The sequence below is a fragment of the Mustela lutreola genome, chromosome 5, assembly GCF_030435805.1.
Source record: "Mustela lutreola isolate mMusLut2 chromosome 5, mMusLut2.pri, whole genome shotgun sequence".
Taxonomy (NCBI): domain Eukaryota; kingdom Metazoa; phylum Chordata; class Mammalia; order Carnivora; family Mustelidae; genus Mustela; species Mustela lutreola.
Window position 1 is genome coordinate 42,803,820 of NC_081294.1, and position 18,670 is coordinate 42,822,489.

Below are 18,670 nucleotides of genomic sequence, written 5' to 3' on the forward strand. Positions count from 1 at the left end.
TGCCTGCACTCTGGTAGGGAACTTCCGGGAGGACCCCAATGTGGACCAACCTGGAGCAGGACCACGAGCATCTTCTGGAAGTGGCCAGAGGTGTCACCGATGATGTCAGCCTCCAGGTCTCTCTCATAGGCTGCAGGAAAGGAACACAAGCTCTAGTCCCATCCCCGTGAGACCTCAGGGATCCAGGATAAAGGTCCCTGTTGTCCCCAGTATGATCCCAGCATCCAGGCTCCGGGCTGTCACGGTAAGACCCAACATGTACTCTCACAGGTTTCTGCACTGACCCCTGACACACTGAGATGGAACCTGTCTACTTCCTCCATCCACACCTGTGCCATCCTACTCCAGGTACTGTGGTCACCTACCTGGACAGTGGCTAGAGCCTTCTAACTATTTCCCCTGCTTCTGTTCCCCCTCCCTCTCCAATCCACAGCAACAAGGGTGACTTTTAAAGCCCTCTCCGATCACAGGCTCCCCTGCTTCCCGCTAGACTTGGAATCAAGCATCGCCTCTTTCTCTTGGGCTGCAAGGCCCTGTGTGATCCTGCCTTGCCCTTTACCACTCTGGCCTCACACTAGCTACTAGGCTAATTTCTGCCCCAGGGCCTTTGGGCTTGCCATTCCCTCTGCCTGCCAGGATCTTCTCCCTATTCCTTACACAACGGACTCCTCATTCCCTCCCAACACACTTATCTGGAGAACGTCCTCCAGAATTAAAGTCTGATTCTTGTTACTTCATTGTGTAACAATGTGTTATCATTGTGTTGACCTGCGTATTGTCTGTATCCCTTGTTACCTCACTAATCTGTACATTCGAAGAGGCAGGGACTACATGGGTTCTGCCCACCACCATATTCTGAGAACCTAGAACATTGCACAGAGCAGCTATTTCTGACAAGGAGAAATGACAGATCAGAGGGCAAGAGGAAAGATGGCGGATGGGTAGCCTTAGTGTCCTTACTCTTGGAATTACCCTCATTTCATAGCTAAGTCCTGAATGGCCCCTCCTGCCCATCTCACCATCTTTGTATGCTGCCACCAGCTGGTGGATCTGCTCATTGGTCCGAGAAGCCAAGATTTCAATGAGACACTTCTCATCGGTGCCGATACCCTGGGAGAACAGAAGGGACATGGGAGTCAGGGCTGGGATGGGAGGCCACCAGCAACCATGGGTTGCCTTCCTAGAGTGGCCAGAGCTATGACACTCCCAACACTCAGGGTGCCCCTACCACAGCTCTCGGGCACCAGACTGGAGCTGCTGCCCTGAGACTCAGAAGACATAGGTTCTAGTCCTGCCTCTGCCAGCAGCTTGCTTTGACCTTTCATTAAGAAACGTCTTTCTGGGGACGCCAGGGTGGCTCAGTTGATTGGACGACTACCTTCGACTTGGGTCATAATCCTGGAGTCTCAGGATCGAGTCCCGCATCGGGCTCTCAGCTCCACGGGGAGTCTGCTTCTCTCTCTGACCTTCTCCTCACTCATGCTCTCTCTCACTGTCTCTCTCTCAAATAAATAAATACAATCAAAAAAATGTCTGGGGCGCCTGGGTGGCTCAGTTGGTTGGACGACTGCCTTCGGCTCAGGTCATGATCCTGGAGTCCCAGGATCGAGTCCCATATCAGGCTCTCAGCTCCATGGGAAGTCTGCTTCTCCCTCTGACCTTCTCCGTGCTCATGCTCTCTCTCACTGTCTCTCTCTCAAATAAATAAATAAAATCTTAAAAAAAAAAAAAATGTCTTTCTGGGCCCCTGTTTTCTCATCCGTGAAATGGAAATGATGCCAGTGGCTCTGCCAAAATCACAAGGAGATTGAAAAGGCGATCTCTCACATCATTAAACTTACCAATATGGCAAGTAAATTCATGTTGAACAGTCATCTGGGACAAAGCTCAAGGCACTTTACAGACAATAAAGTGCAGATGCACTGAAGGGCTTTGCTTTTTCCCCACTTGCTAGGGAGCCACCCTCTCCTTCAACCAGAGCTAGCCACGCTTCCTGACCTGAACACACTCCACCACCTCTGCTGACCTCTTACCCAGCTGGAAGGACCCTCCCACTCTGATCAACCAAATCCTCCCTGGGGCTTCTGGGTGTGACTTGATCTCTCATCTTCTGTGATGCCTCTCAAGCCACCCTGAGCCTGCCCTCCTGCCCTCCTTTAGTATGCCCTTGGCCTTGGGGTGTTGGGCACAACTTGTCTTTATGCCCCTATATCCTGCTTCCTCAGGGCTGGAAGCTGCTGCGTTGAGGTCTGTCTCCTGCCAACATCTGTCCCACATCTGGCCATCTGAAGGAGACCGTGGCACTCCTCTGGGACAGGGTTTGAGCCTCTTACAGCAGCGCTCTGTGAGTACTTGCTGCAGAGACCAGAATCTGCCCCACATATCACACCCCCACTCAACACACACGCAGACCCATGCTTCCTTACCGAGATGGCATCTTTAATTTCCTTGGCATCACAATAGGCAAGTGGCCTCATGAGACCCACAATCAGTCGTTCAAACTTTCCTGTCAGCTCATACTTCAAGTCAGCAATGAGGTCCTGGGTCAGGGGTCAGGGGTGGGGAGGGAGAAGGCGATGGAGGAGGAAGAGGAAGAACATTTAGGATAAGAATTACATTTAAAGAGCACCTGCTCTGTAAGGCACCAGGCTACATAAGCCCATGGCAGTGTCAGTCTGGGAGGTATGGGCTCTCATTAACCCTAAGAAATGGGCGTAGAGACGTCAGGGAAATTGCCCAAAGCTACGTAATGAGCAGAGGGTGGTTCAGGAGCAAGCCTATGGCACCGGGCCTCTCCCCACAGCACTGTTTGTTCCCTTGCTTATGGGGTGTCTCTCCCACCATCTGGAAATCCACGGGTGCACACCTCGCAGGTCCCATTCACCTGTGGGCACCAGCACCCAGCCAGTGCCCAAGGACACAGCAAGTACCATGGATGTATCTGTGGCTGAATGGGGCCTGGCTAGCATGGAGGCTGAATGAGGATACAACAGGAGAGACCCTGAATGAATGCACAGGCCCGCCCCACCTGCCCCGCGGTCGCCATGGTTACCTTGCCATAGAGGGACTTGTAGCTCTGACAGATCTCCTGTCGCTGTCTGTTGCTCCGAGAAGTGATGAGCTCCAGGATGGCCTCCTTGTCACTGCCTGGAAGACAGGAGGGCACTGGTGACCCTCCCCCAACCAGCCTCCAGGAAGCCCACCAGGGCTGCTCCCTGCCGTCCTCAGCACCAGCCTTCTCTGTTCATCAGGCGGGGATGTTGGTGGCGGAGGATCTATGGAGACCGGTCAAGCCCTGACTGAGAAGGATCACAGCACCCACAGCATTTGGGCTCAGAGGGCCTGTGATCCAGCCCCTCATCAGACCTGTTAGGAAAATGAGTCCCAGAGAGCAGCGAGGACTCACTCCAACTTTCACAGTGAGACTTGGCTTAGAAAACCCCAGGCATCTTAACACCCAAGATAGGGTTCTTTCAACAACAAGAAAAATAAAAGAGAATCATCAGCATCAAACTCGGGTTAGCAGTTCCCCCCAAGGGGAAGGCAGGGCTGAAGCTTCCGGAGGGGACCTTCCAAGGAGCTTTCAACTCCATGAGGAAGCATGGGCTAGTTGTCAAGTTGCGTGGCAGGCCTGCAGGGGAAGCTTCTATTATTCCTTAGACCTTTGGGTTGGTCTGGAATATTTAATTAGAAAATGATGAAAAATAGTAAAAACGGGAGACAAAAGAATGAGTGAGCCCATCTCCACACCTTATCCCCACCCTCGCCCCCAGACGGGCTCTGGGCTGGGCCCCCATGGGGGAATGCCCCCACGCTGGTGACTGAGCACCCACCAAAGCCCTTCATGGCGGTGTACAGGGCCTCGGCATCCTGGCCAGGGTCAAAGTCTGGGAAATCGTGAATGGAACCACGGTACTTAGCACCCTGGGGAGAGAAAAAGCAGAAGGTAAGCCGCTGACCATGGCCTTAAACGGGGTTCCCAGCCCCACCCCCCGATCACACTCTCAGCCCTGGCAATAGGCAGAGTCTAGGCTGAGTTCCCTTCCACCAAAATTAAGCCCTGACTACAGGAAGCCCAGGCAAGGGTAGGGACAGCTCTCCCTGGACCTCCTGCCACAGCCCATCCCGAGGCTGTGGGATGGGCTTGCCCTGTGGGACGGTGGCACCCTTGCCCTGTGGGACGGTGGCTCCGTCCAGCCCACAGCACAGTACAAGCTTCCCAGGACCCAGGAGGGAGGAGAAAGCCAGGCTGAGTGCAAGGGGTAGGAATGATCCCTGTAAGAGTTACAGGAGCTCCTCATATTTTTATGGCACTTTACAGTCTACAAAGCCCTTTTGCCTCCTTTACTGGGATTCCAACTTGCAGAAGCACTTAATATTATCTGTATCACAAAAACACAGAAACTGAGCCCAAAGAAGGAAAGCGTTTTGCTGAGGGCCCCACGGAGCCCAGATCTCTGGCCCAGTCCCCTCTGCTCTCCAGCTCCAGCAACCTTCCAGCCACTGGCATCTGAGGGTGAGGTCATGGCCCAAGGGAAGCCCGGAGCCACCCTCAGAATCAGTGCCAAGAAAAGATAATGCCCCTTGGGCCTGGTAAACTGAGCTGGCAGCTGGCATCTGAGGACAAGCTGGCTGGGTCTTCAGGGTGAAAGGGAGGAGAGGCAGGGCAAGAGTATCTCAGACATTGAATCTGAATGCACAATGGGCTGGTTCACAGAGAAGTCAGATGTGGGTCAGCTACATGACCCCAGAGAAGCAAGGGGCTGGGAGAGGGGCTGAGAGCTAGGAGGGCTGGGGATGCCGGAACCCATGGCACGGTGAAAGGGTGCTCAGCCTGGGCCAGCTCCAATGCAAAGGGCAGAAGATTCAGGAAGAAAGAAGACCTGGCCCTGTCTTTCATGAGCTTTGAACCCAGAGGAGAGAGACAAGCACACAAATCAGCATAGAACTCATCACTGATACCCTAAGATGGAGGCAGGCCGATTCTAGCTAGGGGAGGGGGCCAGGATTGGGGTGGCCCACATACAGTGCACCTTAAAGGGGTAAGAAGCAAGTGCAAAGATGAGCCTCCAACCACCTCCTGCGTCTCCCGGTGCGCACACTGAAGGACCTGGCCAGACGTGTGGCTTACCCCCGGTTGTCTGCAGCTGCTGCTCCTCTGAGGTATGCATGCGTGGGCGCAGGGTGGCTATTTAAAGTTCTGACAGGGCGGGTGACCAAAAAGGACACGGCCCTCTTCCCGCCATCCGTGAGTCCCCTGCAACCCGATCGCACCCTTGGACACAGGAGAAACGCGGGCGAAACACCCAGACCAGAAAAGAGTCAGTCCCTTTAGAAAGCCCTAGGATTGTCTGTCTTGCTCACGGATGCCTCCCAACTCCTGGCACAAAGCCTGGCACAACCAAGCCCCCACTGAATATGTTTCCCAGAGGGACAGGCACAGGGATGGATGAATGACCGAGTATATTCTGAGCAGAATGAATTAGATTTCCTGGCTGGGACGTCTACACTGAGTCCTAAAGGACAAGTGACAGCGGGGGGCCCCGAAGGAGGGGGCAGGGGACAGAACAGCAGAGAGGGGGAAGGCTTCATGCAGGGAACAGCACAGTCAAGCCCTGGAGGCAAGAGCAGGCGAGAACATCGGGGAGGCCGCCCAGATTCTTCAGCACAGATTCTTCAGTGCTCGGTGCAGACACCCCAGGTCGCCAAGACCGTGGGACTCCAAGTTGCCAGGAAGGAACGAGAAGAGGAGAAGGTGGAAGGGCTGAGGCCTCAGCAGCCGGCCAAGCTCCCCGCCAGCTCCCCCGCCAACAAATGCTGCTCCTCCACCTCAGCCGGCCCCTCCTTCCACAGCGGGCAGCAGGGCCAGGACTGCCACTGAAAGATGAGGTCATGTCCTCCAGGGGGAAGGGAATGACTGACAGGGAGCTGGAGCCAAATGTTCCCTTCGAGACCGGTTTAGTGAGGAGCGAGGCCAGGTTCCCAGGTGTGTCTTTGCATAAGGATAATCAACTCTCCCAGGGGCCCTCGGGATCACAGCTACTAGAAGAGGCGGACATGGGGGGCCTTAGCACTGGTCACATTCAGAGGCACAGAGACAGGCCCTCAAATCACCCAGGCCTGGGCTCCCACGATCAGTCATCCTCACGCCAACCTGATAAAGTCTGTGTCCCCACTTCTGCACCTCACCTAGATGGCCTGTGCTCCTTCCGCAGGCAGGATCCCGGCATTAGACACCATGGCCCCGGGGATGGGAGAGCACAGAAGGGACTTTCCACCCTGAAATATTCAGCAGGTCCTGCTGCCAGCTGGTGAGCGGCCTGGGCCCTGGGGCTCTGAGGTCTTGGGACCCATCCCAGCTGTTGCGGGAGTGGAAGCCTTGGCCTCTCCTGAGAGCTGGTTGCCAGGCCAGGATGCCTCCTCAGAGCTCCTGTGATCACACCTGACTGGGCCCTCATCTCTGCAGCGGCTGGAGTTCCGGGCACCAGCGCCTGCCCCTTTGCCCGGTCCCCAGTGTTCTCATGCCCCCAGCAAGTTCCACCCCAGACCATCCCTGTGGCATGAACGCCGCAGAGCCATGCGTCCGGGACCTTTCTGTCCCCACACTATTTTGTCACAACTGTGGGTCCCCAGTTCCCTTCTTCTAGAAGGAAAGAGCACCATTAACACAGCAGAACTAACTGGGGGGTGATCTGGAGCAGAGAAAAGAGGGAGTGCCTTATTCTGTGCATGTGTGCATGGGGACGTGTGGGGAAAGGGGTGCACAAGATGCAGAACTGGGGTGTCCATAATTGGAAGCAATGGATACCAACTTCAGCTCAAGAATGGAAGGAAGACCTTGCTCAGACTCCCTGGCTTTGTTTCTGCAAACTCCTCTCTTGCCCAAACCCTTGCACTCCCAGCGTGCCAAATTACCTTTGTTGCCCGCCCCGCACCCCCCCCCCCCACAACACACACCCTCTCCTCTCTGGCCATCTGTTCCAGCAACCCCTCCCCCCAAAGCACATCAGCTCCCTATTCTCCCCCAGTAACTCTCCAGGACCCTTTCCCCGTTTCCTCCCGCATGCCCACGTAGCTCCCTTATAGCCTCCACCAGGGCACGAGTGCCGTGTGTGGGGGATTCCAGCTCATCTCATGGGATGAGGGAACCCCAAGGCCCTGCCACCGTGGGACTCTTGCTTGCAGACTGCCTGCAGGCCCCTGGTCCGTGGCAACAAGAAACCACGGGTCAGCCAGGCCTGAGTATGGCCGGGAACACTGGAGCAGGATTGCAAAGACCCACACCCTGGGTCCGGGCCCCTCTGCTCTCCCAGGATCTGCTCTGGCCACTCAGGTCTTGCAGAACCCTGCACTTTGAAGTCCTCCCAGGAAGTAGCTGCGGTATGACTACATACGGAAAATGGGGAACAGCAAGCTATGGCTTGGACCTTTGCCCGTAACCACTAACACTTTCTCCTCCCGGTCAGAGAGGCCACTTGTGCAAAGGACGCTCCTCAGAGGGTGATAGGGAGGGGACTCTTGAGTACCGATCTTGCGACACATGACACACTGTGCTCTTCAAAAATTGTGAATCGATATCCTTAAGGCCCTTGTTCACTGGGTGACGAGTCATGAAAACAGAGGCCCAGAGAGGGTAATGAACTCTCCCAAGATCACACAGTATTTCTATTATGTCCATGGCCAGTAGCTCTGTGACTGAAGCGAGGAGCAAAAGGGGCCTAGTCAGGCGTCCCTTGGTTTCATTCTCCCTTCGCCATCCCAGCATTGTAGCAGCCGGATCTCCTTTTCTAATGCAAGCCAACTGGGATCAGTCTCGGGTGAAGCTTGGCACAGGACACCCAGCTCTGCGCAAGGACAGAACTTGATCCTGGCCACACCCAAAAGTAAAAGCTCTGTCACATCTCCATTTCTACTGCCTAGCAAAGTGGTCCTGCAGCATGAAAGACGGGGGTGTCCTAAGCAGGGAAACTTAATTCCAGATGCACGTGACAAGGAACACCTCCAGCTCCAAAGCAGAGAGAACCCTCTCATGCTGGGGAACCACTTCTAGGCCATGCAGTTCAGGTAGGACCAACTCTACCACCTGAATCCAGGTCACTACCAGTACAGCCAATGAGAACGAAACCTAGGATTTGCCCTGGAATCACTTTATAAAGTGATATAAAGTAAATAAATTATATTGTTTCCTCCATGGCGGCTGGTGGCTGGGGTCCCAAATCAGGGAAGGATCACCCACAAAGGAAGCCACCCAGAGTAAGTTCAATTCACAGAGGCAGAATCCTGACAATATCAACTGGGTCCCTGGAACCAGCCAAACCTGAAGCCCTGGACTGTCAGTCACATAAGCCAGTACACATCTCTTTCTTCTGCTTAGGATGTTGTGTGTGGTCACTGGGCACTTGCAACAGAAAAGGGTGTGACTTGTAACGGGAGCAAGCAAAGCCTAAGAACCTGTCCTGCTCCTTTCTAGAGGAAGGTACCAGAGATCTGCAGAGCAGACCTAGGGACTATAAGAGCCCAGGAAAGGCAGACCACAGCCTCCAGGAGGGGAGATGCTCCTTACCTGTGCTGGTTTGGCCATGATCTCAGGTTCTACAGCAGGGAACACTGTGGGGAAGAAAGAGACCCATGAGATCTGGTTCCCTCCATGATTTCCCCCAATTTCCTCATCCTTCTTACCTCCCAAGGGAAGGTATGCTCCCCCTGCTGCTTTCCAGCTGCACCCAGCCCTTTAGGTTAAATTACACCCAGACCTGCCTTGGGGCTAGATGCATTTTTCTGAAGACAATGGAGAGACTGGCCTGGTCCAGACACTCACACCACTATGAGAGAGGGACTGGGAACTGAGAGGGAGACAGGGCATGGCCACTGAGCACATGACTCTTCCAGGCCATGCAGGGCACTTTCCCACATGTCCCACTTAATCCTCACGGTGATCTTTCCCAGCATCAGATTTCCCCTTTCCCTAGAGGAGGAAATGGAGAATGGGAAGTCAGGGAGGTTGTGCATTTACCCAAAGTCACACAGCTTAAACTGAATTCAACGAAGTGCAGATTCCAGAGTCCAAGCTATCTGCACCACACATGCTCTATGCTAAGTCACCAGGAAGGGTTCCAGAAGCCTGGGATTAACTTTCTGCAGACGAGAATGCTCCAAGGGCTCTGGGCCACCTGCTGCAAATATCTGAAGGACTAGCTTCCGGTTCCGGGTAAGTCAGTGCGCATTTCCTGAGCATTTGCTCTGATTAGGCATTGTTCTGGCACTGAGGTAGAGCAATCAATAAAAGAGATTTTTAAAACCCTGCTTTTCTGCAGCTTACTCTATAATGGGGAAGAATAACAAATACAAATGGCAAAAAGTAAGGGAAAAAGATAACACTTGGTCAGAAGAGAGTGACAAGGAGTAGTAGCCTAGGCCAAGTGGTCAGAGGATCACGAACCACGTGGCTACTGGGGCGGGGGGTGGTCAAGGGACTCAGGATGGCTAGTGGGGCAGCAGGGAATGGGGGCATGGGACCAGTGCCTGAGGCCATGGTAAAGGCTCTGGATTCTTCCCTGTGAGGACAAACAGGAGATAAGAGCTTTCAAAGAGGATGTTGAAGGGATGCCTGGGTGGCTCAGTCATTAAGCGTCTGTCTTCAGCTCAGGTAATGATCCCAGGTTGTGGGATCGAGTCCCACTTCGGGCTCCCTGCTCAGCAGGAAGCCTGCTTTCCCTCTCCTTGTCTTCCTGCTTGTGTTTCCGCTCTCGCTGTGTCTTTCTCTGTCAAATAAATAAAATCTTAAGAAAAAAAAAGGGGGGGGGGTGTGTTGGAGACAGGATCTAGAGGGAAGAAATAAACAAGTGTCTTACACCTAAAAAGAAATGGAGAAAGGGCTGTCACTGGCTTGGAAATGGGAAGAAAAGGGGCCCAGACGGGTGAGCATGCCCAGCAGGAAGGCAAAGGTGTAAATGAAGCCATTCTCCCGAGACAAGAGGAGAATGACGGGCCAGTCCTTTCCATTTCAGTCGGGATGGTTCCATTTGATCTTTTTAAACCATGTCTCTGTATTACTTTTTAAAAATGAGAATAATGAACTCTATCTGGCTTATTCAGTAAGACCTACAAGGAGTTGAACTAGAAGAAAACCAGGGTGGCATTTCAGCTCAATACTTTCCATTCCCCACATATCCCACTACCAAAAAACAAAAAACAAAAAAAACAACTTAGGTGAACTTGGCCCTTCCTGACCTCAGCCCATAATCCTGCTGGGGACGGTGCAACACAGTAAGGAGAAGACAGGTTTTGGAGTCAGATGGACAGGACTAGATTCAAATACATTTTGTTACTTATTAGTTCCATGACCTTGAACACATTGCTCATCTCTGAGTTCAAGGTCACCTCATGGACAAAACTGGGGCTTGCCCTTTCCTGCCTTGGAAGGTTGTTGGAGGATGAGACATTAACTTATGCCAAGGGCAGAGCCCAGGACACTAGGCATTCACTGTATTGGTGGGAAGTTCTGACCCGGCTTTGTCGTGTTTGCCCGTAGCTCCAGTGCCTGATGGTGAGTCCCCATATCGTGGTCAGCAGACAGACAGACAGGAGGTGGGGCTGAGGAGGAACAGCAGAGGACAGAGATCTGCCTGCAACCCCAGCAGAGCTGGAGGAAACACTGCTATTTCCCTGACAACCAGGGGCCCCTCTGTACAAATGTGCAACTCTCACCAGAAAGTGGAAACTCCCCCTGCAGGGGATGGGGAACCTCATCTACCACAGGGTCTGGCCAGGAGCCAGCTCCGGCTTTCCCTGCCTGGGGCACGGTGTGGGCAGGCTGTGAGAGACCCCCAAGTCCAGCACAGCAACAAGGACCAAAGGAGGCCCAGGAAGTCCCATGGGCAGGGAGGGCTGAGGCCTGTCTCCTGCACCTCCACACTGGAAGCGTTTTCCTTTGGCCTTGTTGCTGGAAACTTCAGCTGCTGGCTGCAGCCCAGGTCTGTCTGGACAAGAGCCCCTTTTCAAGGAGAGACAGCTTGGAGGAAGGGCCTCTGAGTCTTTGGGAAAATATTCTCAGCTCAGAGAGCGGTTTATATGTGCTTCATGTAAGTACAGTCTTGTATATACACACAAAGCAAGCTTCTTCCAGAACTAGATGTGGAGACTGCAGTTTAGGGGTGTGGGGGGGAGGGAAGGGGACCTCTGTAGGCTCTGTGGACTCAGGAAAACTCTGGAACTAATCATAGCGGTGCTGTTTACCTGGCTTAACAAGGATCTCTGCTCTCTCCCAGAGCAACCCAGACCCTACCTCTCAAATTGGCTGAATAAAAAGTTTAATGTACAATGTTTCAGAATCCCAGGGTTTCTTAAGCATCCACTACTTAACCAACTGAGCCACCCAGGCATCCCTTTAAGCATCCACTACTACATCAGGCCCCTCACTTTCTGGGTGAGGTAAAGACATCTCAGGGAGGGTAAGTGACTTGCCAAGGCCCAGACCATGGCCAGTATCTGTGCCTCTGAGCCCCAGGTCCAAAGCCCCCACGCAACTGTGGACATTGGCTGCAACAGGAAGGACATTAGGGAGAGGCCAAAGAAAAAGACCTAGGTGTGGTTCCCAATCTGTCTGTAGCCTCAGACAAGTCAGGTTCTCTCTCTGGACCTCAGTTTCTTCATCTATAAAATGGGGATAATATCACTATCTCTTCAGGCATATCCAGAGTGGATGAGAAAGTTTTTTATAGATTCCAACCATGGATTTTCACAGCAGAATCTCAGGATATCAGTCCCAGGAGGGTTCTTCCCCCAAACCTCCCCCTATCCAATATGCAAGTTTTATCATCCTGGCTGAAATAGCTTCTCAAGACTGGCAGCCATGGCCACTCTAAACCTGTGCCTCTCTCCTCCAAGAAACCCTGAACCTCTTCTGACCTGCCTATCCAAGAGGGCTCATCGTGGCTGATCATTCCAGAAATCCATTTTAGGGTAGAGTCTCCTAGCTTTATGCTACCATGGCTTGCCCCTGCCTTAGCCCTTTAGCCCACAAGCAATCATGTTTCCTTCCTTCCCCTTTGGGAGCTGCAGACTGATCCCAGGAGGAAAGCTCTGGGGGAGAGAAAACACCAGAGCTGGCAGGACATGCGGCTTGCCGCTGGCCAAGTGCAAGATGTGGGGAAACTGGGCACCTGGGTAGCTCAGTCGTTCAGTATCTGTGCTTCAGCCTAGGCCGTGATCCCAAGGTCCTGGGATCGAGTCCCACATCGGGCTCCCTGCTTGGAGGGAGGTCTGCTTCTTCCTCCTCTCACTCCCCCTGCTTGTGTTCCTCCTTTCACTGTCTCTCTCTGTCAAATAAATAAATGAAATCTTTAAAAAACAACAACAACAAAAAACCACTCCCTTGTCTTAACAAAAAAAAATTTAAAAAAAAGGAAAGGAAAAAAAAAAGAGTTAGGGAAACCGAGAACTGGACAGGGGAAAGGTCTTGCTAATTCATGCAAGAGGTATGGGCTTTGAGGTTGAACCTTACTGTGAGTCACAGCTCTGCACCACCCCCCTCCCATTTGTGATTTAGGTAAATTACCCTCACTGAATCTCAGTACCCACACCTGCAAAATGCACATAAAAATTATCCCAAAACACTGAGAAATAAATGAAACAGCAGATGAAAAGCCCTAAGCCTATTATAAAGTAAAGGCTCAGGAAATGGTAGTTTTTATTATGATAAACCCAAACATTTACAAGGGAGGCAGCATGGCATCATAATAAAGAATGTAGGCTTTACAGTCCGGGCCTGAGTTCAAATTTGAATTTGAAAATTCCAGAAAATTCCTAGTTCGTGACCTAGGGCAAGTTCTGTCATTTCTCTCAACTCAGTTTCTTCATCTAGAAAATGCTAATCTCATAAGGTTTTCTGTGAAAATTCAATGGGCTAATGCAGGTAAAATACTCAGCTGGTCCAGGAACACATTTAATGTTTAATATGGGGTGGCATCTGTCATCCCAGTCACTTGTGATTGGTGGGGTTCTGGGCACAATGAGACATGGGTGTGCAGGACAAAAACACTACAACTTTCTAAATTTTTTTTTTAACCTTGTCCTTTCTCATTGAATGTGTGATGCGTGTATCAAGTTAAAGACACATGTTAGGGGTTCAGGCCAATAGGTGGGCACAAGCAAGAGTCTGGATGTCATAGAATGAAGCCGATGGAGGAGAGAGGGAATATCAGACAGAACAAAAACACCAGCCTAAGAAGAAGCATTTTTGTCCTCTGAAGGTATCTTGCATGCATTGGAGGAAAAGCGTGCTTTTAGGGTGGGAGGAAATGCTGGGTATAAGGGGGTGAAACCAGACTGTGCAGGAAGGAAATTTGAGAAAAATCAAAAATAACATGGAAGGTCATGCAAAAACTCCCCCAGACCTCTGTACCCCAGGGGAGCCCTGGGAACTCTAACTTGAGCTGTGTCACTGCTTGCCCACGTGTCCCGAGACCCCCTTTAATGCAGGCCCTTGTTGCTCAGCACTGAAGGCCTGCGACATCCTTCCTGATTTATCTGCCTTCCCCTCTTTCCCTTTCACCCCTTCCCTGCCCCACCAAGCCAAGAACCTCTTCTACCAGCATTGCCTATCCAGCATCAAGCTTTCCATCCTGCCTTCATGAATCCCACCTGGGGAGTTTTTCAAATTTACGAAAGCATAAGGTCAACTCCCTGAGATTCTGATTCATCAGTTCTGGGGTGAGGCCTGGACTTTGGCAATTTTTAAAAATTTTCCTAGGTGATTCTTTCAACTCATCCAGGAAGCCAAAAGGGATTTCTCTCTCCTTTGAACCCCCAGAGCACTCAGAAACCACCTACTTTTGACTGGCTTGGATTCAACCATTGTGGATTTCATCATCCCTTGAGTAGATGGAGGCTGCCTGCCTCCAAAGTATTCTAGGAAAAAAATCTCGACTTCAACCTCTCCAGGTTATGCTTTCAGTCTGAGCAATTTTACAGCTCAGTAATTTGTAGGTAAATGATGGTAATGCAAAATAATTCTTACAGACGTGCTCAGTGTTCTACTTGGTGAAGGTCCAATTAATCTCCCTCCCCTTCCACCAGAAAAACCAGTTTGCCTCCATTTGTACATTCCTTTTAATAAAAGTGTCCACTGATCCTCTTTCAAGCTGGTCAGAACATCTGGCTGTCCAGTCATTAGTCAGTGACTAGAATAAAATTTTTGGCATGTGATCACTTTTCTATCTTCTGAATCATGACTTTACTATTTCTTTCTTTCTTTTTTTTTTTTAAAAGATTTTATTTATTTATTTGACAGAGATCACAAGTTGGCAGAAAGGCAGGCAGAGAGAGAGGGGGAAGCAGGCTCCCCGCTGAGCAGAGAGCCCGATGATATCCCAGGACCCTGAGATCATGACCTGAGCCGAAGGCAGAGGCTTTAACCCACTGAGCCACCCAGGTGCCCCAACTTTACTGTTCCTTAAAGATTACTGTGTCTGCTTCTTTGCTGCACCCCTTACTACAGGGTGTGGCTCATAAGGATTGTTGGGTGAAATGCACTGAGTTGTTTTAATGCTCCTTTAGTGAACCCCTTGCGGGGGGGGGGGGGGAGGCGGGAATCACACAATAAAAGGACATCCAGTCTAGGGGTCTTCAAACTGTGCTTTATTCCTCATTCTATAGCCAGGAGAGGCAATGACTTGAGGTTTAAGTACAATTTACCCAATGTGGTAAAGAAAATTAGTGATTAAGCAGGAGCTCAATTTTCAACAAAATCCTTACTGAGCATGTTCATTGGTAGGAGATGGGGATAGAATAAAAAAATGAGACAGCTGAGTCTCCCACACACACAAAGCTGGCAATCTGCTGCTGTAATCTGTCATCTTTTTGATCCTATGTGCCACCAGTAACCAAGGAAAAAATAGTGAGTATTCGTCATGATAAAAATATATTTTATAAGCATGAGATTAAAAGCATATGTAGTAAGAGGCCTAATAATTTCTTCCTGTACCCCAGAAAATGATCTTAGTCCCTCCCAGGACGTGTGCACAGGACTTCAGAGGCTCCAGGCCTGTAAGATGGGGATCCTTCCCTCCCCCTTTCCTGATGGCTCCTCCCCCAGCCTGCGGGAAGATACCAGGACCAGCCCCACTGGCCTCGGGGAGTTAGCCTCTGATGAAGCCCGGGTAAAAGCCATTCCTGGCCCTGAGCCTGGGCACACCCCCTCCAGCTCGAGACAGGAGACACTAGGGTTTCTTAGAGAGCAATGTCTTTCCCACTCCTGACCCAGAACCATTGATCTCAGGGCTGGGCAAGGCCCCAGTTAGATCATCAGAGGCTGCCCCAGGCTTGGAAGTGGATGGGCCCGGGGTTTGAATCCCTGTTCTGGTGACTTTTGTGAGAGACAGAGAAGCGTAATGTCTAACAGGACAGGGGCTGGAACCACCCCTCCTGGGACTGAAGCCTGACCCGCTCTTCAGGAGCTGTGTGGCCTTGGGCAAGTACTGAGCCTCATATGTAAAACAAGATAAAGATAGCGCTTGTCTCAGAGGAGTCATGGTGAAGATGAAAAGAAGACACACCTAGAGCTGAGGAATTGGCCACGACTCATGGGAAACACACGTGCATTTAGTAGTATTTCTCCCCTAAACTTCAGAGGGCTGACTTTCCACATCTGCAAAATGGGCACGGCAGCAGTGTCCAATCTATGAAGGGTACAGCCTGGCAAGTTGCAAGGTTCAGTAAATAACGGACGTTACGATTTAATTATAACTTAAGAGGTCCCAGGACACCCATTTTACAGATGAGGAACCCAAGGCTCAGGTCACCTGCCTTCTCAAGCACCACACCCTTCCGAGAGGACAAGAGCAGCCCTTGCTTCTCGGTGCCCTGCACTCTGCAGTTCACAAGGCACTCTCACATCTGCCATCTTACAATCTTACGACGTGCGGACCAGCCTCATCCTCTTTTCTACAGACGGGTTATCTGAGGCTCAAAGAACCCAAAGACAGTCATTCCTCCACAGCCAGTCCCTGTGGGAGCTTCTCAACCCCAGGCAGAAAGGAAATGCAGTGCGGCAGGATTCCAAGCCAAGAAGTTTACAAGCATAGAGGACTCGCCCCCCTCCCCCCAGACTTCCTCTCCACCATGGTGGGGGTGGCAGGGGTGCAGACAAGACTCGGACTTGCATGCTTAGAAATCAGGGTACAGACCACATCCTGCACTTTGTCCCCACCCAGGAAGTATCTTGGAGAAGCTGGGTGGGGTGAGGGTAAGTGATACCCCTGGGCCTCCCCAGAAAGTCCTAGAATAATGCAACATGAGGAGTCATGCAGCCCCAACTCATTTTACCAGCTGTGCCCTGGGCACATCTCTTGCCCCTCTAGGGAGGAAGGAACCAAGGCCTAGAGGGAGTGGGTGTGCCCACCCACCCACGCCGGGCGGGGCAGGGGGGTTGGAGCCAGGTGGCCCAAGGCTCCTGCTGGGTGCTGCAGTGCGGATGCTCCCAGCGCTGGCAGCTCCCCAACTCTGCAGAGCCTCTTCCACCCCTTCCCAGGGTCCGCTCCCACAGGTGAGGTCCGGCCCTTCCCCAGGACAACCCCCTCCTCTGCACACTGGTATCCACATTCTGCCCCAGCAAGAGCTATTGCCCTTACCCAGAAACCTCAAATAGTTTCTGAATCCAAGCAGCCAGTACTTTGGGAACAAAGGGTGGAAGGCAGAGGAAGATGGATGAGTGACTGCCACAGCTGCAGAGGGGGATGCAGGCCTCGGCCTCCCTCCCCAGCCCCACCCAACTCCCAGAATCCTAAGTCTTAGAACAGCTGAATCCTAGAGTGCCAGAGCTGGAAGGGGCAGGCGGTTCAGCAGCCTTTGCTATACAGATGGTTAACCAAGGCCCAGGCAGGGAAGAACCTTGCCCCAGGACCCCTCCAGCACCGGGAACAGTAACTCTGCTTTCCAAGGACTCGCAGGCCAGTGCCCTTTTGCATGGCACGGGGCCTGCCAGCCAGAAGGGCACGGTCTGTGGGAGCTGCAGCTGGAAGGGTCATTCACCTGGAAGGGCAAAGCAGGGCAGGATATCCCTTCTGGGTCAGTGGGGTCAGCAATTTCAGGTGCGCTTTGGGTGCGGCAGAAGGGGGAAGTGAGTGAAAAAAATGGCAGGCTGAGGAAACCCGAGTCCTTTGGCCAACCCCGGAGCCATATGTCCAAATTTGGAATAGTCAGAGAAGACCCGCGGGGCTTTAGAGAAAAGGAGGGGCTAGGAAGGAAGCAGAGGCTAGATTCTCTTCCCAAAGGACCCCTCCACTCCCCTTACAGGGCCTACCAGCATAGCCCAGGCTTGGCAAGTCTGTAATGAAGACCTCCCAAATCTGTAATCATTCCTTGCAGCTGACAAGTAAATCAATGTTAACGACAGCCATCATTTCCACGGAGAGGGGCTGGGTTTATCAGCTCCGGACTTGGAATACGCTGAGACAGGGAGACGGAAAACTCCTGATTCAAGGTCACAGCTGCAGGTCGATGGAGGAGCTGGGATTGCATTCGGGGCACTTCAGTCTATTGCTGGTATTTTGGGAGTTATCTGAAGACCTAAGCTTCGGGAAGGCCTAAACTGGGCTTCCGGGGAGCAGGAAGAAGGGTGGGGCATATGCCCTGAGCGCCCAGCTGCAAGTCCCCTTCAGGCCCGCAGTGGTTCAAAGGGGAGAGGTGGTCTCCTGGGGTGTGAACAAGGCAGTCCCCCAAGGGTCTGCACTCCGAGAGCCCCACTCCCAACACACACAAGCCACTGTGGAGGGTCTGCCTCTTCCTGCATGCCTCAGTCTTAGGCCTCAGCCACACCCTTCCCTGCGGTCCTTAGACCCGCCCCCACTCCCCCCCACCCCGCACTAGTCCGGTTGCCCCCAACCCCAGGTCTTCGAAGTCTCTCCAGCCTCCCACCCCAGCCAAAGCGCGGCCCGCATCCAGCGCTGCCTCCGCCCGAATGCCCCCGGCCCCTGGACCACACCCGCGCCAGAGTCCGCCCCGTCCCCCCGTGCCCTCCCTTCCACTCCCCTTCCCCGTTCCCCTCCCATCCCCCCAGCCTTCTCTTCAGCTCCCGCCGCCCTAGATTGGTTCCACTGCGCTCCCCCAGACACGTGCAGCCTGCGACCCTCTCGGGTTCCCGCCCCTGCGGTCCCCCACCTGCCCGCGCCAGCCACCTGCCTGCGCCCCACCCCGGAGTCCCGCGGGAGGCACAGGTCGGCGATGACTGGGCGTTTATCGCTGGTCCCCACGTTCCCTGCAGCCCCCAGGAGGGGGGAGGGTCCCCTGATGCGGTCCCCTCTCCCGCCTCAACCCACTCACCGCGCGGCGGAGGCTTCCTGTAGCGAACCTGCAGACGCGGGCGCCGACGAGGAGCTCGCAGGGTGAGAGCCCGTTAGCCCAGCGGTAGCAGCAGCCGCAGCGCGGGGCTGGCCGGGAGGACAGCGGGCGGCTCCCCAGCGGGACACGTGGCGCGCCGAGGCCAATCCGACTCGCCCCGCCTTCCCTCCTCCAACCCCACCCCCCCAAGTTCATTCGCTCCTGGAACTTAGAATGTCACGGGCCAAGAAGGGCCTAGCCAGGAGAACATAGGGCAGTGCTCAGACCCCGGCCGAGATCTAGAGAATGTAGGGGGATTTGGCCAAGGTCACACGGCCACTCAGGGCCAGAAGTC

The 18,670-nt window shown here is 53.0% G+C and overlaps 1 protein-coding gene across 2 annotated transcripts in view; it reads right to left on the minus strand.

The window, feature by feature from the left end:
- Nucleotides 1–18,466, minus strand: part of ANXA6 (annexin A6) — a 46,881-nt gene extending 28,415 nt beyond the window's left edge. For both annotated transcript variants that reach the window (XM_059174078.1, XM_059174076.1), the window contains exons 1-7: nt 18,319–18,466; nt 8,564–8,607; nt 3,834–3,924; nt 3,053–3,147; nt 2,427–2,540; nt 1,020–1,110; nt 51–130 (exon numbers count right to left, since the gene is read on the minus strand). In XM_059174078.1, coding sequence (XP_059030061.1) covers nt 51–130; nt 1,020–1,110; nt 2,427–2,540; nt 3,053–3,147; nt 3,834–3,924; nt 8,564–8,581 — 489 coding nt within the window. In that variant the 5' untranslated portion in view covers nt 8,582–8,607; nt 18,319–18,466. The remainder of the gene's footprint in view (nt 1–50; nt 131–1,019; nt 1,111–2,426; nt 2,541–3,052; nt 3,148–3,833; nt 3,925–8,563; nt 8,608–18,318) is intronic.
- Nucleotides 18,467–18,670: the final 204 nt, after the last annotated feature.